At 45.0% G+C, this 25,110-nt stretch overlaps 1 protein-coding gene across 1 annotated transcript in view; it reads left to right on the plus strand.

Moving 5' to 3' along the window:
* Nucleotides 1–17,230, plus strand: part of LOC144097888 (uncharacterized) — a 107,923-nt gene extending 90,693 nt beyond the window's left edge. The window contains exons 2-5 of the mRNA XM_077630494.1: nucleotides 150–301; nucleotides 7,516–7,583; nucleotides 16,289–16,372; nucleotides 16,998–17,230. Coding sequence (XP_077486620.1) covers nucleotides 150–301; nucleotides 7,516–7,583; nucleotides 16,289–16,372; nucleotides 16,998–17,128 — 435 coding nt within the window. The 3' untranslated portion in view covers nucleotides 17,129–17,230. The remainder of the gene's footprint in view (nucleotides 1–149; nucleotides 302–7,515; nucleotides 7,584–16,288; nucleotides 16,373–16,997) is intronic.
* Nucleotides 17,231–25,110: the final 7,880 nt, after the last annotated feature.

Consider the following 25,110-nt stretch of genomic DNA (forward strand, 5'->3'; position numbering starts at 1 on the left):
ATATATATTCTGTAAGCTTTTGAGAGAAGTAAAAGCTTATCCGTAGAAAAATAGTACCCTCTATATATTGAACACCATCGTGCGAGTACCCGACGGATTTTTACTCGATATGCTGAGCCTAATGTTGGTGTGCTCGCTGTATCGTACAGATATTTCAGGCCTTCACACACCCCATCGCCATCATGGACATCGACAACGACTCAATACTGGGGTGCTTGTCGGCACGCCGGGCAGCACTGGACCCGAAAACTAAAACCGCTACGTATGTTTGGTCGCTGGCAGGCAGCGACGGCAAAACGCGGTGAGTCGTACGACAAAGGTATGTGACGCACGCAACGATGGAACGCAAAAGAAATGCCAAGTGGTTAAGGTCGGCTTCGTAACTGACAAATCTCACCATAGTCTGTCTCCTTTTCGGTCGCTATATTTTACTAATACCTAAGACCAACTCCAACATATAAAACCTACAACATTATGAAAACTGGCCGGCTGTAACGATGAAAATGGAGCATGTTCATATGTCTGGAGCTGGTCATGTGACCAGAAGTGGACCGCTTACGCATAGTCTGCCTACATCTTTAAGGAAAAGCTCTGTATGACAGCTCTCGTTTTAAAAGCTGTAACTGGCGCCCACTTTCCTTTCTGCCATCTATAATTTATTGCGTGTTTGTGGATATAAAGAACCTGAACTCTAACATCTGTTAAGAAAAGTCTGTACTGTAAGGTAAGAACAAAAACGTTGCATGCTATCCGAAGGGATATAAAGGAACAAAATATTTTTCAACACTCTGCTTAGTTACTCTCCGTCAGTATAGAAAAATAAAAAAAAAACGATTTAGCAGCAGAGCTGTACAATGGTCTCTGGCACTCAAGTTCGCCGTCCTCATTTAATTGTTCACTGGGTGTAGCCTTGCTTGGACGCCTTTTTTTTCCGGTCCATGACTGCATTGGCGGCCTGACGTGAACTTTCAGCGCCGGAAAGGGAGCTCACTTTGTATCCAAAAATTAACGTTAGAGAAGATGTCACTGACGTTGTCATATGTGGATAGAGAAGTATTCGAAAATGAGAGGCTGCAAGTGCAGGAGCCCCAGCACACATAGAAACAAAGGCAAGCGCCAAGACATGTTTGTTTGCTTTTGTATGCCTAAGTACCGACTACCCACGTAAACGAAGCACTTGCTTGCCTAACTAGTTTAAATAGGAAATAGTTTTACAGAAAGTAAAAAATGAAAACTGGAAGCCGCTGGTAGGTTCCCAACCAAACACCTCCTCATGTGGGGCGTAGTGCTGTGCCGAATAAACTAATTTGGCGCCTGTTTTCTCTTCTACTTTCGAAGGGAAGACAGATGCCGCAGCTGCTCTGTTGGCAGAGCAACGAAAACAACATGGCAGGCCGTAGGTTGGGATCACACCTTTGAATTCTGATTGCAGTTTGTTCTTTTCTCTGTAAAATTATAAGCCGACTACAAGTGTCATGCAGTAAATTTGTCCGTCATATTCTTGCTTTGATTAATAAGAATTAACATCCTCTAAACTAAGCTTGGTTTCTATAAGCGTCGCCATCGGTGTCGACCTCCGTAGGACTTCATCGGTGCCGCTACTGCAAACATCAAACTCAGCATAGCGATATTGGCGTATATTATTGGCGATAATGTTCGCGATATTATTGGTTATATTGGTGATATTGGCGTTTATTGTAGTTTATTTATACTACTTTTACAAATCGCTTGCCCTTAGCCCCACCTTATCATAGGGGTGTAGTAATTTTTGAGGTCAAGGCGTCAAGAACAGCAGATGAAATAGAGACATCACTTTGTGAGGTGACAAATTATACTGAGGAGTTGTTAACTCAACGCACGGCTTTTGATTATGCTGTGCCGTGCCACAAAAAACCCACATATATCGTTGGCGTAACGCCCACTGGTTACGTATAGCAAACGGCCAGAAACGTTACTGTACGAAAACATTTTCAGGCGGTTATATTTTTGTTTTCATCAGACTTGTGAGTGGAATTTTCTCTTCGAGAACTGTATAGTTCTGCGGATGTGCTGCATTTATTTCTTTCAATGGCCAGCTTGAAGCACAGATGTGGATAACATTTTTATAGTGCACTGTGCTCTTAAAACGGTACTAATTAGCACGCATGCTCCGAAAAGGCAGAGTTTGAGAATGCTATTATTGGGAAAGAATATATTTTAGTTACCGCTATCGGCCCGCCGCGAGGAACCTTGGCCCCAGAACATCGGAAAACACAGAGGCAAACCTACACGAACTTTGGCAAACTTTTTGTTTGCCTGGCGCTAGGTGCTACGCTGCCGCCATAGCAGCACGTGTGTCAACAGCAGAATCTTCTTCGTCCCGTGGCGGGCGAAGCTATCGCGCGGCCCGAAGTAGCCTAAGTTATGCCCTGAAGCACGAGAGGCGCAAGACTGGTGTCACTTGATAAGGTAGGTGATGGCGCTGTGCTTGATGCCGTGATATGTGATCAGCTTTTCTCTCGCGCTGCCTGGGTTTTCGGTAGGCGCCGCTCGGCTAACGTACGCTCGAACAGCGGCATAGGTCACTTCGTTACCGGGAGTGCCTGAACGGACTGGTACTGAGGCTATTGGGATGGGGCGAAGTGGTTGGTGGGTGGCGGTGAGAATTTTATAGGCTGCAGCCTGTATCAGCCAACGGGCTAAATTTTCATGACTGTTCTGAAATCGCTCAGGATAAGAGTGGCAGTGGAATAGGATAGCGCACGACGTAGAACGTCAATTTTACCCCCCGGCACACGCATCCCTTGCAAAACAACAACAGGCCACCTAGCGACAACTCCAGGCTCGAAACTTTCCCACCCCTGCGCTAGTTGAACTTTTCTTCCCTTGTATACTCACACCCACGAATGTTCTCTCTGCGAGGACCAGAGAGCCACATTCGACCAAATTATGTTCATCTTTCCACATCTGCAATCACCGGCCCAATGGAGCCTCGCGGACTCGGAGGGGTGGGAGGACTCTAGCTACGACTCGGCCTCGCAACTGAGGATAGTGCAGTGGGCGGAGAAGGTGGCGGACAGGGACGGGCTGTCGGCCCCCGCCCACAAACAGGAACGAGCCCACCTCTGAAATTTTTTAGTTATAACGGCTCCGCCAATAATAAGTTTTTAACCACCACCACGGCGCCGTGTGTGCTGCCATCAATACATAACGTACGCGAAAACTGGAACACAGGTTCCATGGCGCCATCTATCAGCACGGCCAATAACCCGCTCTAATTTTTTTGTTCTTCGACGATGTGTTCGGCGGAGGCGATCCCAGGGCTCTGTGTAGCACGTGCTGACATCATCCCTGCTTTTTTCAGCACGTGGCCATCACTGGTGGCGCGGGTCAAAATATATAAAAATCGACAAAGAAATCCGAGCGCGCCATCGCGCATGAAGAAAAGCTGAAGGAGAGAAAAGGGGGTGATACAGACGCTCCCCTACACTCCTGTGTGGCTATTAATGTCTAAAAGGCGTCCTAGATTACGGCATGCCTTTCCTGCAGCGCATTTCATGCTCTCGACGACGAGAAATTCAGATAATCTTTTTTTAGCAAAAATGTCAGGTTTGCTTTAGAAACTCTTCAAGCTGCGCGGTTCTAGAACACATGCAGCACAAGCCGTACATGCTGAACGCTTGCGTGGCTAACTGGCGCATGTAAGAGCCGTTAGTGAAAAAAAAATTATAGGGGTCGTTAGTATCTGACTTCAGCTAGACAAAATTACTGCTTCGTTTCATTGCATTTATAAAGGTTGGAAATGTTGCAGTGTGATTTGACAAGATGATATTTAGTTACACGAGCAACAAAGAGGTTAGGAACCATAAATCACCACAAATCGTCATATTTCTTAGCCAGCTCATTGCTACAGAACAATGCACCATGCAAAGACTGCCGTTCTAAAGGAGGTGACGAAACTATATAAGAGGAGGAGGAGGAGATTACCATAACAGCGAAACTGTAAAGCCACCTTGACGACGAATTGAAGCGCTCAGTATTGATAGAATATTCCGTTCTAATGACCATTAAGTCATTTTAACTGAAAAACATAGCTTTCGTATAATACAAACAATTCGTAGAAAAATGTATCTATAAAGCGAGTCATTCGTCATAATGAATCGCGATATTAAAAATTTTCAGGACAAAAAAGACGCTGTGGTTAAGGTATGCCGATGCTGATAAAGGTGGACACGAAAATTCGAATTAGACAATTTCGTTTCCATCAGTGCCTTTATACTGGTCGACATTAGGCTTGAAACATTGTGGAGCAGCTTCGGACACCTAGTGATATTAGTTTGATGCGCTCGATGGCATTGCATGGCTGGATAGCATACCTTCGACTAGGACAGTTAACATCCTTCAACGCACAACTCAGTAAGCTGACAGCTACTGCATTAGGTCTCTACGTAGCGTAAGCTGAGGAGAAAGGTTTCTTCGCAGTCATTCATGAAATGCACTAAATGGTAATGGGCGTAGATTCTGCGAGTTGGTAGTCTACAACATTCAACAAAGAAGAAAAAACAGCAGCTGTCAGTCACTTGCGCTTTTTCGCGGCATTTCTCTAGGTTTGTGTACTCGGACCAGAGAAATAAGGTCTAGCTTGGGCATGGGCAGTAGAGATTTTATTCTAATCTCTGTCAATGTGATCCTTCCAAGGCACAAGCTGTTTGTGTATCATATACATAATCATAACATGCTTGCAGTCAAAATGACTTTAGATATCACTTTTAAGACGTTTCGAGCCCTGTATTTGTGAAAAGGGGCCACATTTTTGCTCCACTCACTTCGTAAAAAGACCTGAGATACTGAATCTGATAGAACAGGCTGAAAACCTCCACTGTATAAAAAAGAGGTCTTCCCGCCCAAATGCGCCTCGTCAAACTGCGCAGGTGCGCGGTTAAAAATGGTAGAGGACACTTAAGCTCCGCCTTAAGGGTATGACGCGATAGCGTAGTGGAATGATTCCCATATATGTGGAATTTGCTTCTCTACGTTCAAAGATCTCTGTGAGTCGTCATACCTATGTTTACACAGTGGCGTAGCGGTTGAGAGATGCGCCTCTGCCTTGCGATGGCTGGTGCTCCCAGTAGTGGGCCTTGTGCTGCCCAGGTTAATCTTTGGAGTAACACAAACAGTTGAGCGAGTTGGTACATCATTTTTAAAACTTTCGAAAGCGCTGCTACGGGGGACACCAAGAGAAAGAAAACGAAAGGACAAGCGCTACTATCAACTGAAGTTTATTGGAAAAAACACATAGGGTTAAATAGCTCACACAAGGCAGCCAGCAGCGCATGCGCCTGCCCTCAGAATGACAAAACGAATCACTGTGTTGAATTAAGATACCGAATTTCACAATCGTGGATGACAACAGATGGTGTGCTGACACACATGTCAGAGTTTTTGTGAATATGAAATGCCTCAGATAATTCCCTTGTTAGCTGATTGGAATGCCTATACAAAATTTTTGTACTATTGAACAGAGGTACACATGCATTTTTTTTCCAACGGGTTAGAATGGTTAAGTTCGCAGTCTCTGTAATGCAGGGCCAAATTAGAGGAAGGAGCCACCTTTAAAGACGAATTATGTTGGCGCAGCCGTGTGTTTATACATTTACCAGTTTGGCCTATATAACTCTTTCCGCATGTGAAGGGTACTTCATATACCACTCCCTCGGCACAGGGTGCAAACAGCAACTCATGTTTTATTTTGCACTGTTTTTTACTTTCTTTTGACTTTTGTTGTTCTAATCTGGCTCTCCTATCGACCATAGCGCAAATTTTTCCAAGTTTTTGGGGAGCTGACAACAGTACCCTTACCCTATATCCCCAGTACCCTTACCCCATATCTAGTGCCTACGAGTTTTAAACGGTGGGATAATCTGTGAATATACGGAATTACTGCACACTTTCTTTACTCGTTACTGGGAGGCTCTGGTGAATCGGGTTTACCGAATGACTTAAGCTTTTTCAGGAGTTTATTGCAGGCTAGTGTGATCACGTCATTAGAGAAACCTGCTGACTTCAGGCTCTGGACATGTTGCTTGAAACTGTTATCCATAGCGGGAACACACGACTTTGCAATTGCTGATCCTAAGCACGACACTGCTATGCCGCACTTTACCAGCTTGGAATGCCCTGAGTGGAAACTAAGCAAAGGCTTCTCCGAACGCTGCAGAAAGGACCAACAAACGTGATCCAGTTTTAGTTCCAGTCTGATATCCAAGAACTGTAGTTAAATTGTTGTCCGGGATTTAAAAGGTAAATTTTAAACCAAAACTATTGCCGACAAAAGTTTTTTTCCCTAATGACGTCCCAATTGCGAATCCTAAGGTGGCTTCAGCGACAAATCGGGTTTTGCAGTTTTAGTCGCCAAGTAGAGCTTTCGGTAAAAACTACACGAGCCTAAGTGGGCTCTGCTCATTTTCTCCCTCTGCATTGTACGGACAGCAAGTTTGTATATCTTTTATGTAATGCATTGTAAAACATTTTCCCCATGAAAAACTGTCTATAATTCATGTCATCCATAATAAGGGGTGTTGTATTAGCGAGGCATATATGTAAAGGCATGTTCCCCACCGGGAATTTTTGTAAGCTATCTGGAGAACATGAAGACACTCTTTCCCGCGCAAATCCACAAGCCTAGCCTAAACTGTCATTCACTTCAGAACGGGGATGATCGAGTCGTTTTAAGGCTTGAGGCCATAAATTTATATAAAGCGCCGGGAAACTTATTAACTGCATTTTCTCAGTTTTTAAGGCGCAATATGCGGCAGGAACAATATAGAAATACCCAAATAGAGGTACACAAACATAATTTATATTGAGTAAAATTTTGTTTGGAGCTGTGATCACCCTATAAGTGTCGTTTTGAGAATATGGGTGGTTATACTCACTACTACTGTGACTAAGAGTCACCGCTTTTATGTGCTGAATCATTTATGTTTTCTTAAATTTACAACACATCGCTTTTCACGCAGCACCGGAATTTCATCCAATGCCATGAAGTGGATATTTGGTCATTTCGGACGCCATAGCATGATTAAGCTACACAGCCTCTGGCCTCTGAAATAAATTATAAGATTTTTTACAGCGCCATCGCCTGTGCGTATTCCGGTTAGAACAAAATACTAAAGTGTGAGTTTCGTAACAACTAGATACGTGCGGCTGGCGTGGTAGACTAGTCGCTGGCTGGCGTGGTAGGCGTGGTCGCTAGTACGAGGCGGTGATAAAGAACGGTTGCAAAAGCATTCAGTGGTTTTAAAAATGCTCCTGTACAGTGAAAATTATGCCCTTGAAATAAACTAGAGTAAGCAAAATCCCAGAAATACCCCAAATAAACGTGACACGAGAGCCCTAGTGTAGAATGCAGTCAATAAATTTTAAATAAATTTACAAGCAGCAGAAAGCAAGTGTTTCTCACTGCTATTGCTCTCATTGCGAGGTTTTTTACGCATGGAAGTGTTAACAATCTTTTTCTGGAATTTCATATTCCAGAAGTCACGTTCCTTTCTATCACATGCCTGGAGACACGCCTGATGCCAGTCTTTATACCGTCGGTTCCAGTAAGCAAAACTTTCTTTTTCCTATACATTTTGCAATAACAACTTATTCTTCCGCACGCAGTCTCTAGGAAGATCACACTGATTTCTGTGTTCTTCTGTTGCGTGAAAAGTCAAGGGCATCATATCTTTCACTAAACACGGAAGAAAGGGCTGCTTTAGAAACATTTAGAGGAGGTGGAGGACGTTTCCGTGGACATACAGCTTCCAGGAAAGGCTTAACATATTCATAGCTGTTACCACCGCCTTCATTACTCGGGATTTGTTCAGAATTCAGGGTGCTGATAAAATGCCCAGGCCGGTAAATGTGTTCACGCTTAAAACAAAAACGTATGACAAGAGAACGAAGGTAATCTAGGCTGAGTATCACTGTAGTCCATACAAGTGAAAAAAAAAAGCGCAATGTTTTCGGTAGGTTAGTTCGTGACACACTGGGACCAGAATACTTACTGTTAACAGCAACTTAGTCAGACACTGAGGTTTCACCCTATAGTGCCGGTGTTGCTAATATTATGTATTTGATGACTGCATTTCCAACGCGTCTGTGTAAACTGACCAGGTGTGCCGGTCTTTGCCCATGGTTCTTCTTCGTTATTAGGAAGGAATTGCAAATGCTGAGATGAAATGTGGCTGCCAACAGAGAAAGGGAATATTTGCAGTAGTATTGCCTATAATCATATGTACCAATAGGTGGCTTGTTGAAAAAAAGAAAGAAATATCCGTGCAATCACAAAGAAGTTTGGCATGCAAGGCGTGCACATCTAAGAAGCAGGTTTGCAGGGTGTTTCAATGCCACAAAAGCAATCACTGTACAAGACAACGAGCTGTACCAGGATCCTACCACAACATTGTAAGGAGTAGTCTTGAATCAGTAAGACTGTCGTTAAATGCGCCTGATTTGAGAATGAACTATATTGTTTTCCAGCTTCAGGCACAATATTTGAGGCACATGTACGAGTTTTTCTTGTACGCTAGCCCTTATAGTGGCCGTTACCCGCACTTCGCCGTTGTGTGTTTGTTTGCCTGCCTGTCGGTTTGTTAGTCCGAAGCCAGCTTTGTAGCATACTGCCCACCTACCCACCGGGTGGTGGGCAACCTGTCCAGGTGTGTGTGTGTGTGTATGTGTGTGTGTGTGTGTGTATAAATATATACAACTGGCAGGTTCACTACTGACAGGTTGAACAGAGGTTGAAACAAGTGTAGAAAAAAGTTGCATGAAGAAAGCAAGGGCAAACCAATGTTTGCACTCGGAAAAGCGACAAGTCGAAATTTTGCATTTCTCATTGCGACCATATTATTTGAATAATTCGCCGTTGCATAGTGCTGTTGAGTTCCTCTAACATTTAAAGCATATAATAAACGAGCTTGGATAGGGCGGAGAACAAATTTTTCGCGTTTTTCTCGGTTTTAATTTCTCTGCATTTGGCTCAAGTAGCAGCGAGCCGGAGGTAACGCTGGGCCGTACCAATCCAGGCAAGCAGTCGAAGCAAATGACCGGCGTTTATTCAGTGGTTTGTGTTTTTATAACCAAGGTAAAAGAAGGAAGGAGGAGAGAAAGAGATTTATTGAGTGGCGCTCGTGGTCTTCAGCGCAAACGATAACTGAGCGATAGGAGGCTCACGTGACCCTGACGGCGCAGTTAGCAGCATCTCAGTTTCGTTCGAATCAATATTTCTCCACGGGTCGCCAGCCCCACGTGTAACGCCGTAATACTGCATCCTCGAGGCCACAGCTTGAAGGAGCCTCGCTTGTCTCCGGTTGTGCTGCTGGGTGGTCTGCCTGGAATTCTGGCCTAAAAGATGCGGCTGATGTCGTAATGGCAGAATCTGCTTCTCCTCCGGAGCTGCTCCTTGTGACAGTGAACAAACCCATTTTCTGTTTCTAATTTCACAGACCCTGCGCGCGCTGTGTCCTTGACCTTCGAGGATTCTTTTTTTCTTCACTGCCATAGTTCCGGATGTATATCGAATCACCCGGTGCCAAGCTCCAGCTGGTGACTTCCCGTAGCTGGGCCTCGCTGGCTGTCCGGAACCTGGGCGGGAAACACATATCCAGTGTCGTGCGCAATCCGTAGCCGAGTAACATCTCGAACGGCGAGCGCCCCGTGGACAGAGGAGTGTTTTGTAGTGGCACAATGTTCTCGCCAGTGCGCTCGACAAGACACCTTCATAGCACCTTTTAGGCTCCCTTTGATCGTTCGCACAGCCCGTTAAACTAGGCCGTTACTTTGTGGCTGATGCGGCGGCGCACCAACGTGCGCCAACCCGTTTCTTTCTAGAAATTGGCAGAACGCCCAACCAGAGAAAGGCGTTTCGTTGCCAGAGACTCCACTACGGGGAAGACCGAACCTACCTGCGAAGGGCCTCTACTGTGCTCCGAGATGTTGCATGGACAAGGGGAATTGCCTCCATTCATTGGCTATGAGAGTCCACGACGACAAGCACCACCTTGTTTCGAATCGGTCACGCAAAAGCAAAGTGTAACCACGACCATCTTTCTTGAGTGTGTGGCCAGCTAACCGGTACCTGGCTAGGAGGCATTAGGAGAACTTGCACAGTTTCTGCACTCTGCATCTGCGCTGAACATCTTATCGAGCTTACCAACAGAAACTAGAATGCGTGATGGTCTTCCTTGAAGAAGTAGCTTGGGTTGCTGCGCGCAGCAATCTCAAAATCTGCCCCTGGCTGCTTCGGGAATCGCAACACGGTGATCCTAGTAAAGCGTGTTCTAACGGACAGCTCATGTTTCCTTTTTGCGTACTGGTCATCTCATTTCCTTCCAACACCGGTTGCATCGGCGAATCCTGCAGGACGTACCTGTATACGTTCGCGAGCGCTTTGTCATCTTGTGCGAGTTCTTGCAACTCCTTGAGGAGTACTGCAGGTTGGTCCCCGTGGTCCAAAGCGACTACGTATTCCGCCACATTTTCTGAATCCTCAAACACCTGCTGAGAGGGTAAGAGTAGGCTGCTTAAACCATCAGCGACGAACATGTGCTTGCCCAGCTTGTACTGCAACTTATACTTGTATGCCCCAGGTACAACGGCCCATCTCTGTATTCGAGCTGCTGCCATGACGGACGTCGGCCTCTCCTGCTTTAGAAGGCCCAGTAAGGGCTGATGATTTGTATTGAGCGTGAACTCCCGCCCAAGGAGATAGTCTAGAAAACGCTGCGCACCGAAAACCAAAGCCAACGCCTGCCGTTCGATGTGGGAGTAATTTCTTTCTGCGGTGGTTAAGGAGCAAGAGCGATAGCCGATAAGGCGGTGTTCACTACCTATTCGGTGGGAAAGAGCTGCCCTGACACCGTAGAGCAATGCATCGCATTCCAAGAACAGCTCTTCTTTTGCGTCTAAGTGCGTGAACACCGGCGCTGCAGCCAGCGCTTGCTTCGCCGAGCAGAACCCCTCTTCCGCCCTAGAACTCCACATTCACTTAGACCCCTTTTCGAGCAGCCGGTATAAGGGGGCTAGCAGCCTGTCCATGTCAGGCAAAAACTGGCTGTAAAACGTCACCGTACCCATAAAAGAGCGTAGTTCGCTCACCGTGGGAGGGGGGGGGGGGGTAACCTGATGGCGGCAAGGTTTTTTTCTGTGGTCCAGGAGAGCAGTCGGGGCAAATGTCCGGAGATTATTTAAAGGCTTGTGCTTTTATAGCCAAGCCAAAGGAAGGAGGGGGGAAGAAAGGGGTTTGTCGAGTCGCGAGCATGGTCTTTGCCGCTACGTTAGCTGAGCGATAGGAAGCACAAGTGTCCCTGACGGCGCATTTCGCAGCAGCTCATTTCAAGGAAAAAATCTGTTCACATACAGCGTGGTCAAAAATGCCCTTTGAATATTTTCCGGTAAATAAATTTTGTACGCTTTCAATTTTTGAAGTAAAAAGAACCTTGAGGTTTACAGATCTTGACGCAACTGTTCGCTTCCGCATGCAATGTTATCACCGTCAATAGCACCCAGATCGTAGGAACTCGTTTTCAAAAAGGCGCAAGCAACAAAAGGGGCAATTGGCGCAGCGATGATTGAGTGGTAAAGACGGGCACTTCGTTTGGCTATGCTCACGATACTCCACTATATGGACGACTTGCTATGGAACTTTAGTCACGACATCTTTTCGAGTCTCGAATGCTACTACTCTTTACCCACCATCTCCGCAGGTAGAGTTTACTAAACGTTCTTCAGAGCACACAAAAGAAGTCATGTCCCCCTTTTGAAATTTGTTTTTAAACCTTTCGAAATAATGAATCGCAAATCTATAGTCCGACAGTATGATCAGTTCAATTTCTTTGCACACTTGCAAAGCACAGTCGCTTTTTGTTTCACTCTTTGTGAAACATTTTGAATTATCAAAAATATGGAATGCACGGCTCAAGACTGTGAATGTTATTCGAGAATAAAATGGCCTCAATATTCACGCCAACATATTGTTGGTAAAAACGCTTCACCGAAAAGTGCATCGTATTAAGAAACAGATTCTTCTGTCGTTCCAGTTAGCCAACAGATGATCAAGTTACATTGCTTCTACTTTGTGATGATGTAAATTATAAAATATCTTTTCACGCACAATTCAAGAAAAATTTAGGTTTGGCTCCGAAGCTTTAAATGTTTAATAATCAGTCGTCTTTACAAAATACAAGGGACTAAAAGATTGCTAGGTAGGGTGGGGTGACTGAGTGTTCCAATCGACGAACGCCGTGCACCTGCCAACTATGGCATCAAATCCAAATTGAAAGTGCCTATCAAGCTGCTAGTAGCGCCAAGAGACTGCGCCGGTTTTGTCATCTGCCTCAATGTTTACGATCTGGCGCCAACACGCAGGCAGCTAATATGGGCGTGGGGTAATAATAGAAATGGCATTGGGGTCGCTGACCGGGAGCGGACTGCGTTCTTCATAATAGCTGTCGCAAAGCAGAGATGCTCTAGAAACATAACGCTTATTTTGCCGAAAGTAAGGAAGCAGAACCAGTACGATCGGAACGCTCTCGGACTCCTGTCAGAAGTGTCAGATTGTTACCAACCATCTTTTTTGATTGAGCAAACGCATGTATTTGACAAACCCTTGTTCAGCTTACACGGCCCTGGCATCATAATTATTAAAGAATCATTTCAGAGGACTGGACTTAAAAAACCTATTTTTGAACCAAATGCTAGTCACAAAAAAATGTGTTTTTAATTTTGAACCACTTGTGAAATACAATCAACCTTTGCCCTTTTCCAAGCGTTCTTTTTCAAATTGCCCGTCTTATATGTCAGTTTCATCACCTAAGATGCTCTGGAGTTTTTAAAAATAGGCTTTCAGTAAGACGACCGCTTTTTGCCGGCATAGCAATGTCAGCGGTGTAGCGCATCAGAATACAGCGGAGTCGTGCTCACTGGTAAGCTTGGTAACTAGTAATGAATGACTTTTAACTATTTTCGTTACTCTATATATTGAGAACTGTGTGGCCAACAATAACTTATATCCATATTCATTCGTAGAAATTCAAAATTGAAGTTACTCTCGCCGCTGTGGCTCAGCAATTTTTGCCTATATCGCGAAAGAACACAAGCTTGTTCGAAAACTTTGCGGTGGCATGAGGAAGAACTTTTACCAATATGGTAAGCCTCCCTTACCATTTGATCGCAATGTGTGAAAATGACTGACCTTTGATGAAACAAAAGGTTACAAGTGTTATTTCTTTCCCGACAATGAATAAGGCGATTCGAACCCGCAGCGCTGTCCAATGATTAGTTGTCTTCTATAACATAGATGTTTAGACAACCACCTGTGTGGACAGCATAGTAACAACCGCAAGAAATAGGCATCTTTCGACACCCCGGTACCCGACACCTCCCGGACATCTCCCGGTACCCGACACCCTTAGTACAATGTGCCATCCTGTCATCGTCACTCATATAGCGGATATTTCCCTCTGTCTTACTTGCATACGGCTGCAGCGTTCGCTGCACTGCCTGGCAAATTTTGGTCAGATTTTGGCGTGATCAAAAAACGATATCAACTCAGACTCCTGCCACTTTTTGGGTTCAGAAGAAGGCTGCACTTATTTCGCTCGTACCACCATAAGCACGTTGAACATAAACGCTCGACAGCGTGGCTTTGAGTGACACCAGCGCCACGAAGCGTCGGCCACTGGAGCCAAGAAAATTGTCTCAGTACCTCTGCGGCGATGGGCGATACCTGGAAACCAGTCCGATCTCACTTGTCTTTCGCCCTTGTCTGAGCGTCGGGGAGAGTCAGAGCTTCTAGATATTACCTAGAGGAAAAGTTGGTGCTACCATCAACGCGTGTTTCTTACAGAGCACTTCATCCACCACGGGAATGCCGGGAAGACGAGGCTTTGCGTTTGCCTTGGCTACTCTTAAGCCGAAAGCTTGCATTCTTCATAGAAATAGGTAGTTGATGCGCAATGCGGTTCATTGTGCGCCGATTGAGTTGATAATAATGACCTTAGATTGAGTTAATTCAATACAACGTTTTTCAGTTCTCCCATAGATTAAGCGCAAGCGCAATTTAAGAACTCGGCTGGTATGAAAACTTTCGCAGCATTTCTTCAAGGTTTGCCTCGATAAGAGTCTTATTTGTACTGTTGAGTCCACTTTTTACGCTCATCAACAGCCAATTCAATTAAGAAATCTCGTCTTGAGGGTAATTTATGCCCCTCTCCATTTTGAATGAAGTGTAGTTCTATAAGCTTTTTTCTCTAATTATATTAAGAAATTCCACGGGGAGAGAGTGCGTTCCTGGCGGGCCCGCTTTGCCGCGTTTGGCTTGTGGCTGTTGTCTCAGGCGGCATGGAAAATGCGTTGTACGTAGTTCATCTCGGCAGCCCGAGATCGCTTGCCACAGCGCGCCCATCTTTACAGTTCGGGCTCGATGTTGCCGCTCGATAGAAATACAAATTAGGAAAAGCAACAGAAATGCGGATTCGTGGTTTTTGTTGCTCAGTACACGCCCCGCTCGTTTACTCGACAGGTCACAGTGTGTGCTACCCCGAACACCGTCGACGAAGCTGGAAGCAGGACACACCTCCGAGAACACTCCGATGCGCGCTGTCAGAGAATAAACAATAGACATGGACAACTGTAACCGACAGATTATTGTTATCCAGCGTTACAAACAGCACAAACATGCTTTTCCTCCGCTTTTTCTTATCCTAACTTCTTTGGAGCGCCAGCCTTGAGGCCACACGCGAAGGGGCGAGCGGTCGGCCGCCATGTCGGGTTGCCGAGGTGAACAAATTGCAATGTGTTTTTGTGCGCGAGTGAGACTGCAGCCACGAGCGAAACCGGGCAAAACAGGCAATTTAAGAGCGCTCACTGTCACAGTCGGTCATAGAGAGATGAAAGAAGTAAAATCGAAATGCACTCCAGCTGTCGTCAGCAGCCGGAAACAAACCGGGGCATTGCCTCGGCTCCAGAGGCGTAGGCTTCTCGGCTCTAGCCAGTCCATCCACGCTGTCGAGCGTTCGTCTTAAGCGCGCGGACGATGGTACACACGGAATTACGGCAATCTTCCTACGAATGCAAAATTGGGCAGGGAAAGCCACATTGAGGTCGCTTTTTTTTAACGCTGGAGACTGCCCAATACTTGCTCGGCAGTGCACCGAAGGCGGCAGGCGATCGCGAAATGGAGAGTGGGTAATATTTGCTCCAAAGGCACGGCGACAAGATGGTATATTGTGCGAAAGATGTCGTCTACCGCATACCTATTTCTTGTGGCAGCTGCTACGTTCCACAGACATTTCGTTGACTACTTATCTGAATTATGAAACAGAACCGATCATTGAGCTACTCATTGCCTATTCAATGTCGGAAACGAAATCACAGATGTCAGCTTTTGCTTCAACAAACTTTTGTCATTCAAACATTGCTGTCAAACAGCAAGGGAAGTATTTGTGGCTTACCATATTGCTAAAAATAGGTCCTCATGCGTCAGCAAACCGCCATTACCACTTGACTGCAGCGAATTTGAATTTTTTGTGATGTGCATTTTTTAAATTGTTGGTCATGATCAGATGCGGAATGTTGTGTTCCTTTAATATTTGTTGGCAAGAATGGTGTAAACTTATGCAAGGTTGTAATAAATGTTAGTCGAAAGTCAGCATTTGTGTTGTTTCGTTTGCATTCGTCCTCGTCTTCTGCCCTCTGGTATTATGAAGAAAGTAACGCTTTAAACTGGCATATCTAGGGCGCAAACCAACGATGTGAATGGTTTCATGGGCTTAAGGAGATGTCTTCTAGCAAGTTTCGGTCCTATGCGTTCAGTGGAACATGATTTACATTCACTTCGGATGTTCTACAAAGAGCCGCTCCGCATTTCCGCCAAAATCTAGGGATGCCAAGGTGCACTTTCCGAAATTATGGCGGGTCGCCGTACCCAATTGTTTCCCAGAATAAACTGTGCTTGCCTGAGATGCCGACGTCATAAGTATTTTGGTAGTCCTGGTTTGCCGGTTCACCTTAACGTCAAGCTCCGCTTCAGCGCTGGCGCCCACTCAGGACAAAACTGCTGGTAAAAAATAGTTTGTAATTTACTCTTAACTCTACGTACCAGTGTTTTGACTGATCTTTATGATTAGTAGGCGTGTAGGCCTCTTTCAGAGGGATCAATGGACACCAACAAGCTTTGTGTTTGCCCCCTTCAAAAAATATTTCTAAGCTTCTCTAGTAATGTTGAGTAGGAAATGTAAAGCCGTTCCTTTTTTTTTTTCAGAAGACGGCCCTGTTGAAGTTGGCTACTTCCGTTACACGGACTACAAAAACTGCGCTATTCTTGAACTGCCGCATTTTGGAGACCGTGAGCATTCATTAAGATCTTTTGTTTTATAAAGAAGACTTACATTTCATTTCTTGGAATAAAATTCGATTATAAATCTCACCATTACATAGTTCGGAAGCACCATTAAAAAAATAGCCTTTAAATCTACTCTATTTTTGTTCACTGATACGGTTCCTAATTTTTTACGAAACCATCGATTGTGCCCATATATGATTTTCTTGGAGCTGGTTAAACTGGGGAGCTGCTGATGCAGCCATTTCTGAAGCACTAAGGGCGTTTATAGTCAAACTAAACATTTTGAGCACCGAGTATCGAATACGCACTCCGGCATATCGGGAAGCTCAACACTGTGAGAATTAAAATTTTCGACTTAGTAATTGAAGCTTTGGATTTTCAATTTCATTCTCGCTTGCAGTTCATCTAAGCATTCAAAAATAAAATTACATTAAGCGCAAACCGGTGTTAGGGGCCACGATCATGTCCTTAATATGTGAAATATCCGCAGCAAATATTTTTGAATATCTGCTTTCAGATTAAAATTTTAACCTGCTTCTCTCTATATAGAGATATTTCAGCCTTCCAGCAAAAATCGTTCTTCATTGTCTCTTTCAAGCTCACATATTCCACATTTTTTTTTTTACAGAGTGCACACTTTGGGTCTCAGAAGAAGCGCGAGATTCCGTTCCTGACAAGTGCTTGGAGCAGTACGCCGATATATGCGGCGAAGGCGTTCCCATCTTCGACAAAAAAACTTGCAGAGATGCAGATAAGTAGGCGTAAACGGAGGAGCGCTGTGTGGACAAGGGAAACAAAACAGGAGCTAACGAAATGAATATTTTATTTTTGGTTAAGGTAATTCATGCTAACATACTGATAATTGTAATTTCGTGACAGAAAATAAATGACTTGAAGTTTAGAGCCACCACACTCCGAATACCAAGCGTTTTGGAGCTCCCAATGGCTGGCAACCATCATTGCTATTGGTTTACCTTTAAAAAGGAATCTGGTAACTTTCGTGGTAGATTCTTAGAAGAAAAAATGTTTCATACTACGTTAACCAGTTAGCACTTCTTCCATGTTTGAGGAAGCACTCCCGTGTACTTCAGTTCATGGTCTTCGTGTTCTGGTAAATGAAGTTTCAGACTTGAAGGTAATTAACTATCAATAAGCTCAATTTCCACTTTGTAGAGGTGGCAAAAAAGTGAAAACAGGGGCTCGTTATTAAATACATGAAGGAAGCCAACAGTCAGTGATACCAGGTAGCGTAGCATGATGCTTCTTTTTTATTTGTGAAGTTATTTTGAGCCCTTGGAGTTAATATACAATTGGAGGTCTACTGGACCACAGAAACCTAAAGATTCCCATCTTCAGGGTTTAAAAACTTTTTTTCGTCTCCTGAGCACCGCGAACCAGATTTGCACCGCAAGACTGGAACCGCGAGCAAAATATTGGTTTCAGTAAATATTGCTGGGCCGCTAAATAACGGAAAATAAACAAAAAGCTTCAGTCAGAGAAAACCAAAGACTCCAATGTTTGGAGGACATTCATGTCCTCCAAATATTGCAGTCTTTGATTTTCTCAGACTGAAACTTTCTTTAATAGCTCCTATTCTGTCATGCTTGTTTCAGTTATTTCGTTCTGTCGGCACGCATAGTAAATTAATTTTCTGGTAGCAACGAGGTACTGGTCGCCCCGACAGTCCCATCATGCAGCGCCACCCACCACCAGTTCCGCACAGTCTACAAGGCCTTCACCTCTTAAAAGTCCAAGCAGAAGCGCAAAAAAAAAAGCGAACGCGAAATCGAATTCACACATGCTGTGAGAAAGCCATCGCCCCCTCACAAGCATCACGTACAGTCTACTCCCAAACTCATTCTCCTTGAGAGGTTGTTGCCCACTCTTTTACTACGAACTTGATCCTATCAACTGACTTTCTCTCTGCAGTAAAATTCTGTCACTTACGCATGGGCGGGAATTCCGAACAAGCATATTTTACAACGGGAAGTAGTCTATATGAACGCCATTCTTTCGCATATCGCTGGACTGCCCCTTAACAATCAGTAAATCTGTAGATTCGCCCTAGGGACAACGGAATGTTTTTGCTATTTATTGTCAAACATGCACCCACTAGTTTTCAAGGGCAGACTTAAATGCTCAGCACCAAAAAGTACTCTTACCATCAATACGTTCTTAACAATATCTCACAACGTTCCGCATTAGCCTTACAACCATTCTAAAAAAAAAAAACGCACCCCATATTCCTTTAGGGTAGCCTTAACTATTCAGTACGTGCGTAGCATAAGCTCTAAAGGCAAAATTTTCCTAAACATCTTAAGGTTAGTCCATCCCTTATACTATGTTTCTAACAGTATCTTAATATATCCCACGAATGGCACCAAAAAAAAAATATGTCGGATAAAGCTGGACACGTCAACACTCAGCTCAGAGTGAAAGCAGCATTGTATTTATCGACACTGCATCCAGCTGCATCCAAGTGGAAAAGATAGCGAAAGCGAACCATTTGTTACCCGTGTTTTACAAATGCACACGCCCAAAAAAGTTGTAGCTAACAGAGAGAAACGCGTCTACAAGCATGGCAAACGGGTGAAGCTGTCTGGCAGCAGAAGCTGAGGTTTTATTCCTGAGCTGACAAATCTTGAATGCGACACCATATTGTCAGCGAGAGTGACAAAGGCGAAACCACAGCGGCTTCGGGCGAAGGCAGTAAAAGGTGCAGGTCACCCGCGGTGACTTGCTAACGGAGGCCGTGGAGGAGTGTCAGTATTCCCAGGGAACGAAGCTCAAGAGCTGTGTGCAATCAGTCCTCAAATTTCATTTGTGAGGAATTTTATTGCGGACTAAGTACATGGTAACGGAGGGTCACAGCGGTCAATAACAAAGTCTTGTGATTGAATTTCAGTACTGAATTTAAGCGCATCTAAAGGTTGACCACGCACACTGAAGGAAACAGCGCTCTCCCATATCTGTAAAATTAACCGTGCGTGTCAGCTGTGGCCACCCTCTCCCGGCATACTTCTTAATCATCTCCGCCCACCTAACTGTCAGCCGCCCTCTGCTACGCTTGCCTTCTCTTGGAATCAAGTCCGTTACCAATAATGACTATCGGTTACTTTGCCTTGAGTTACATGCCCTGACCAAGCCCATTTGTTTCTGCTGAGTTTATAAACGATGTCATTAACCCGTTTTTTTCGCTTACACACTCTACCTTTCTTGCTGTCTCTTGATGATTACGCCTGTTATTTTCCTTTCAATAGCTCGCTGCATTGTCTTTAAGTTGAACTCTTTGCGTTAGATTGCATGTTTCGGTCCCATAGCTGAGTACCGAAAAGGTGCAGCTGCTACATATTTTTATCTATGCAGGTGCCGTCACTACATTCACTGCAGGAAGGGATCAGTGCGGTAATGGGAGAGCCAGTTTGCATTTTCGGGTAACAGGCCAGATTTAAAGATGAAGGAAATCTGTATTTTGTGGGAAATATTGCTCAAGACATGAGGCCAGCTCTAGAGCACTTCGGCGACGAAAGGTAGCACATTGCATGGCGATCTGTGATAATAGAGCAAGGTCGCCAAAACAAGCGAAGGCACAGCTTGAAACTGCCAAATCTTCTTCTAGGCGCGTTAAGCAATGTGTTATAATAGTAAGCAAGACGAAATGAATTAGACTTTCTTAAGAAAGAACAGAAATATTGTTTTTTTACCATGTTGTACCGAGAAAGTACGGCATCAAACCTCATACAGTTGTTTCAGACGTGATTGGAGTTCTTTTGGGGCTAGCGGTCTGCGTTTAGTAACAGGAGGAAACGAGGCATCAGGATATAAGTGGCAGCTGCAGGCGGAAGGCCAACAAAGTTAGATTTACGAAGTACGGGTGTGCGCAAATGATGTCAGAAGAGAGGAGCAGGGCCAAATGATTCAGACGTTTTATGAGATCGTTTAGAGCAGAGTGCACAGTTGCAAAGAAAATCTGGAGGATCATATCATGAGGGAACAGGTCGAGGACGCTTCTCATTAGTGTAATACGCTGCCACGGGAGTGATTAGAACCATTTATGAACAGGAGCACGGTGCGCCCAGCGTATATGAAGAGGAAGAGAGTATGCATGTATACATCCCTGCTGTCTTGGGGGTGGTGTTCGTGCGCAGGCGATAAAAGGGAGCAGCTTTACGGCACGACAACAGAAGAGGAGAAAGAGATAAATAGGAAGACGAGATGCAGTGATGTAAACCGCAAATGTGTTAATGTTGGCTACCCTGCTCTCGGGGAGAGAGACGATGGGATTTAAAATGAAAAGAGGGGAGAGTCGAAGAGCCTCATGTAACTCAAAGCAGGTTTCAAGGTTTCAGAACTGCAGAAATGTTAAAGATTCCCTAATTAGTTTGAAATATACATAGGTGTACTTTCTATAGTATGCTGGGCCCTCCCCATAGCAAAAGTGGCTACTTCGCTGCACTTCTACTTCGTGACTGGTTTCTTTTCTAAATACCTGTGATTTTTGCCCAGTATAACACTTCTCGCAGGCCCTAAGGAACCATTTCTGGCTGTACTGGCACCGCTGTTCTTTCTCTAATTGGAGAGCGAAATTTTCTTCTTTGTCAAAGAAGCATGAGAGACGAGTGAGCCAGAGCGTCTGCGAACAGCTGGTTGCTGCACGTCAAAACGTAGATAATGACAAGTAATCCTTCTTACGAAATCAAAAATGGTCAGTATGCTCGTCTCTATCAATATGGTACGCTGTCCAGGCGTCTACATTTGCAAAGTAGTGCTTTCGTGGCGACAACAACGACCACCACTTTTGCCCTAATGCCAATCTAATAGCAGCTGACAGCTTTACCCGGAACGCGACACCTGCCATGCCAGTATTGCAAAAAGAAAACAAAATTTGGCTGCCAAAAGTACAGTATTTCGTCCGCTGTAGGCGACCACCGCCTTTCAAGCATGTCGAATCAATGTTTTTGTTTTATTTGCTGGTCATAGTGACTGCACTGTTGTCCTTATACTTCAGTAAAAACATGTAACCTACGCGATAGAAATAAGAGCCAATTTCGCCTCAATGTTTTTATTTCTTTTTTTTCTTTGGGTCGAATGAACACTTCCTAAGCAAGTTTTGGCGAACGGTTCCTGTAGACGGAAATAATTTCCAGTGGTTCGTTAGAATATATTCACTGGTAAAAAAGTCGCTCAAACAGACGAAATGACCACTAAGTGATGAAATCACCTCAGGCAAAAGTACGAGAACACCCACTTCCAGAGGTTTCTTTACTTAACTCTTGGACTTTCTACAGTATGCATCAGATGCATAGCAGTAAACGTTTGCATTGCACCGCTTCCAGTTCTTGTAACCAAAAATTGATGACATTCAATTAAGACATCACCGTAATATTCAGGATGGCTAGGGACAGGTAAAACAAGGTCTAAGGCTTCGCTAAGAAAAGAAAACGACTGCTTTAAAAAAATGGAAGGAACCATAAGATCTATGACCTAGAATATGTAGGCGCCATTGTGCACACATGAAGACCCAGCGTACTATCAAGAGTAAAACAGCATGTACTTCATCATAGTGCAAAGGAGTGGAAAGACGGGGTAATTCAAAGCACCCACTAGTTACTTTTGTCCTTCCTGCTGTTGTATACTTAAAGCTACGATGATATGTGCATAAACGCGGCCGCAAAAAAAAATATAAGCAAGCGACTACCGCTGTAGTTGGCACGAAACAACTATCCTGAGCATGCTCCATGGAGAGATGACACACTGAGGACAGGAAACGCGCTTTCATAGCTAAGGGGCGTCGGCGTACCCCTGGTGACAAAAGCATGACCCACTTGAAAAGCAACATTAAATATCTGGTTCTGCAATCTTTCAAAATACAACTCTGCTTTCGAAAGTACGATGGTCCCTAATGGGTTAAAAAGCGATCTCAGTACTCACAAGGCTAAGCAGTAGTGTCTCCCGTGGCACCTCACCGGAACTCACTTTCACTAAGATTGTCCCCTGCCCTACCTTGACTAACCTAGGGGCAACCCTAGGAAGCGACCATTACATACTCTCGAACAGCATACTCCCCACCGCACTGGATGCCCCTCGGTATCATCAAGATCAGCAACTCGGAAGCCTACAGAGCCGCGGATCCACATTCCAGCGCTATTACTAATATCGCGGCATGCATCCAGGCCCTCTGTGACATCCATTAATCGCACATGCAAAGCCTTCAACAGACCTTTGACAACCCCGTGGTCGACCCCCTTCTCCTGCACCTCTGGGAGGCCGGTCATAGCCTGTTGATGCGACAGCGCCTACAACGACATATTCACGCCCTTAAAAAGCGCATAGCGCAGCTTACCTTACAAGCTTAGCACTATGCAACGCAACTCTCCCCCCAAAACTGGCATCAATTTTGCGACCCTCTTCGTGGCACCCTGAGTACTTCCAAAACATGGGCCATACTGCGCAGGCTTCTACATCCTGAAACAACAAAGGCGTCTACCAGCAGAACCTTGCAAGCAGTAGCCCATCAATTTAATGGCACTGACCAAAGGCTTCCGGGCGCCCTCCGTTGCAAATATTATCTCTCAACAGCCACTTAAATCATCTACCACTTACACCGGCCACACCAACACGGAACTCGACGCGCCAGTCACTTATGAAAAGTTCTTCGCAGCTGCACGCGCTTGTAGCCATTCTAGTGCCCCAGGTGCGAAAAAATTATTACCGCAATGACACGCAACCTCTAAAATGATTCTCTTCAAGCACTTACCCAATACATCAATTTTGAACTCTGGACCCAAGGCAAAATACTTCCTCAATGAAAACACGCAGAAGTTATACTCATCTTTAAGCTCAACAAACCACCCTGCCTCTCTGCTCTCAGGCCCATATCGCTGACCTCCTGTTTGGGCAAGCTATACGAGCGTGTCATTCAAATCCCCGCCCACATGAACCACGAGTCATAGGCTCCGCGCCATCATGCCCGTCTTCGCAGCCTCCTTAGGCAATACGGCGAATACACCTCGGCTATGTATGTGGATGTGGCTTCCTATGCACAGCCCCACAGATATACTTGCGCTGCTGTCAATCATGCCAACACCCCTTATCTTGGTTGGTCCTTCACGGCACCGGATCGGGCGGTCACAGAAGCGATTGCAATAGTCATGACCATCACAATGAGCGACACCCAACACCATGGCATCTACATTTTTACAGACTCCCAAGCCGCCTGTAGAGAGTATACGAGTGGACTGTCCCGCGCACTGCTCTCCGCGTACTAGGCTGCCACCTCTACTATGATCATGTCATCCCGTGTGTCCCAGGACATGGTGGTCTCAATGGCAATATTAGGGCAGATGACCTAGGTCGAGATTATACCAACCGAGCGGAGCACACTTACTCTGCTCTCTACCCCCTCTCAACCCATTTCTAACCCGCCAAGAGGCCGTTCGCCTAAATAGGCGCCTCTATCCCCCGCCACGTAAGAAACTTTCCCCGGAGGACTACTACCACCTAAGACACATCCAAACACTTACTTTTCCCATTCTCCACCACGTCCACCACATTCACCTAACATTATACGAAAATATAGGTCCTTGGTGTGGCGAACTTCCCACATTCACTCAGATTACACGAACATACTGAGCTAAACAGAATCACTTAAAGCCGCACAACGCGACGCTGGAGCATTTGGAGGTGACGGTAGCCAGCGGCACCCTGGAAGACCAGGAGGCGCTAGTCGCCACCGCCAAAGCGTCGGCGGAAGCCACTGAAGTCTTGGACCGAGGACCCCACCCATAATCCGCTCCGGTCTCCTTTTCACAAATAAATCTTTAATCTCTCTCTGTCTCTCATCCGTGCAAACTAACCTTGTGATCGTAGTGGTCTCTTCTAATTTGATCCGGCGGTCCATATTATTTTGTTTTATAAAGGAAGTTTATGACTCGGCTCATTTTATGGTAGGTTGCTTATCTTATGTGTGATTAATCTCTGTTTCGAATAAGAATTTATACAGAGGATTGATATCTAAGGTCTTTCCACCTCCATTGTACCGCTCACTCTACACTACTTGTATTGGTCTTGATGTGCTGAGACCAGTACGCAAAATGCCGATTTCGCCCTGTACTAAAACGTTTTTCTTTAAACATCACGCCGAAGATGTACGTGTTAAAATGTTACCTAAAGAATATTTTTGTCTCTTCTGTAATTGTCGCCTATTTGACGCACCTGAAATCATCGAACACTGCTTTATTGGCTCTGAAGTCGCGATAGTATTTTGGGACATTCTACAAAGGACACTTAAGAACGACTTTGTTTTGAATTCTCGCAGTGTGCATTACCTAATGGCCACCCAACATGACCACAAGCCCTTTGACATAATTTTCCTGCTCCTACTCCACAGCATGAGGAAAACGAACATGTTGAACAGGAATTCTGAGCCTTTCATCTCTTCAGCACACATTCCGGCCAGATCATAGACCAGCTGAAGGACACTTACGGAGACAGTGACTATCAACCGGACTGGTTCCTGTTATTGGTGTCTTGTCTTTTCTTGCCAACGTTTTAGTTAATTTGTGCTAAGGCGTGTGTTTTAGTTTTGTGATGTTGTGGATACATTTAACTTGCTCGGTTACTGGCTCATTACTCTGTAAATAATCTATGCAGCACTTTCCTACATATAAATGCCTGTAATAAACAACATGCTAAAAAACGGCGTGGCTTAGCTTGGTTAAGCCTGGTGATTGCGAAGCAAT

The sequence above is a fragment of the Amblyomma americanum genome, chromosome 7 (assembly GCF_052857255.1).
Source record: "Amblyomma americanum isolate KBUSLIRL-KWMA chromosome 7, ASM5285725v1, whole genome shotgun sequence".
In the NCBI taxonomy this organism is placed as follows: Eukaryota; Metazoa; Arthropoda; class Arachnida; order Ixodida; family Ixodidae; genus Amblyomma; species Amblyomma americanum.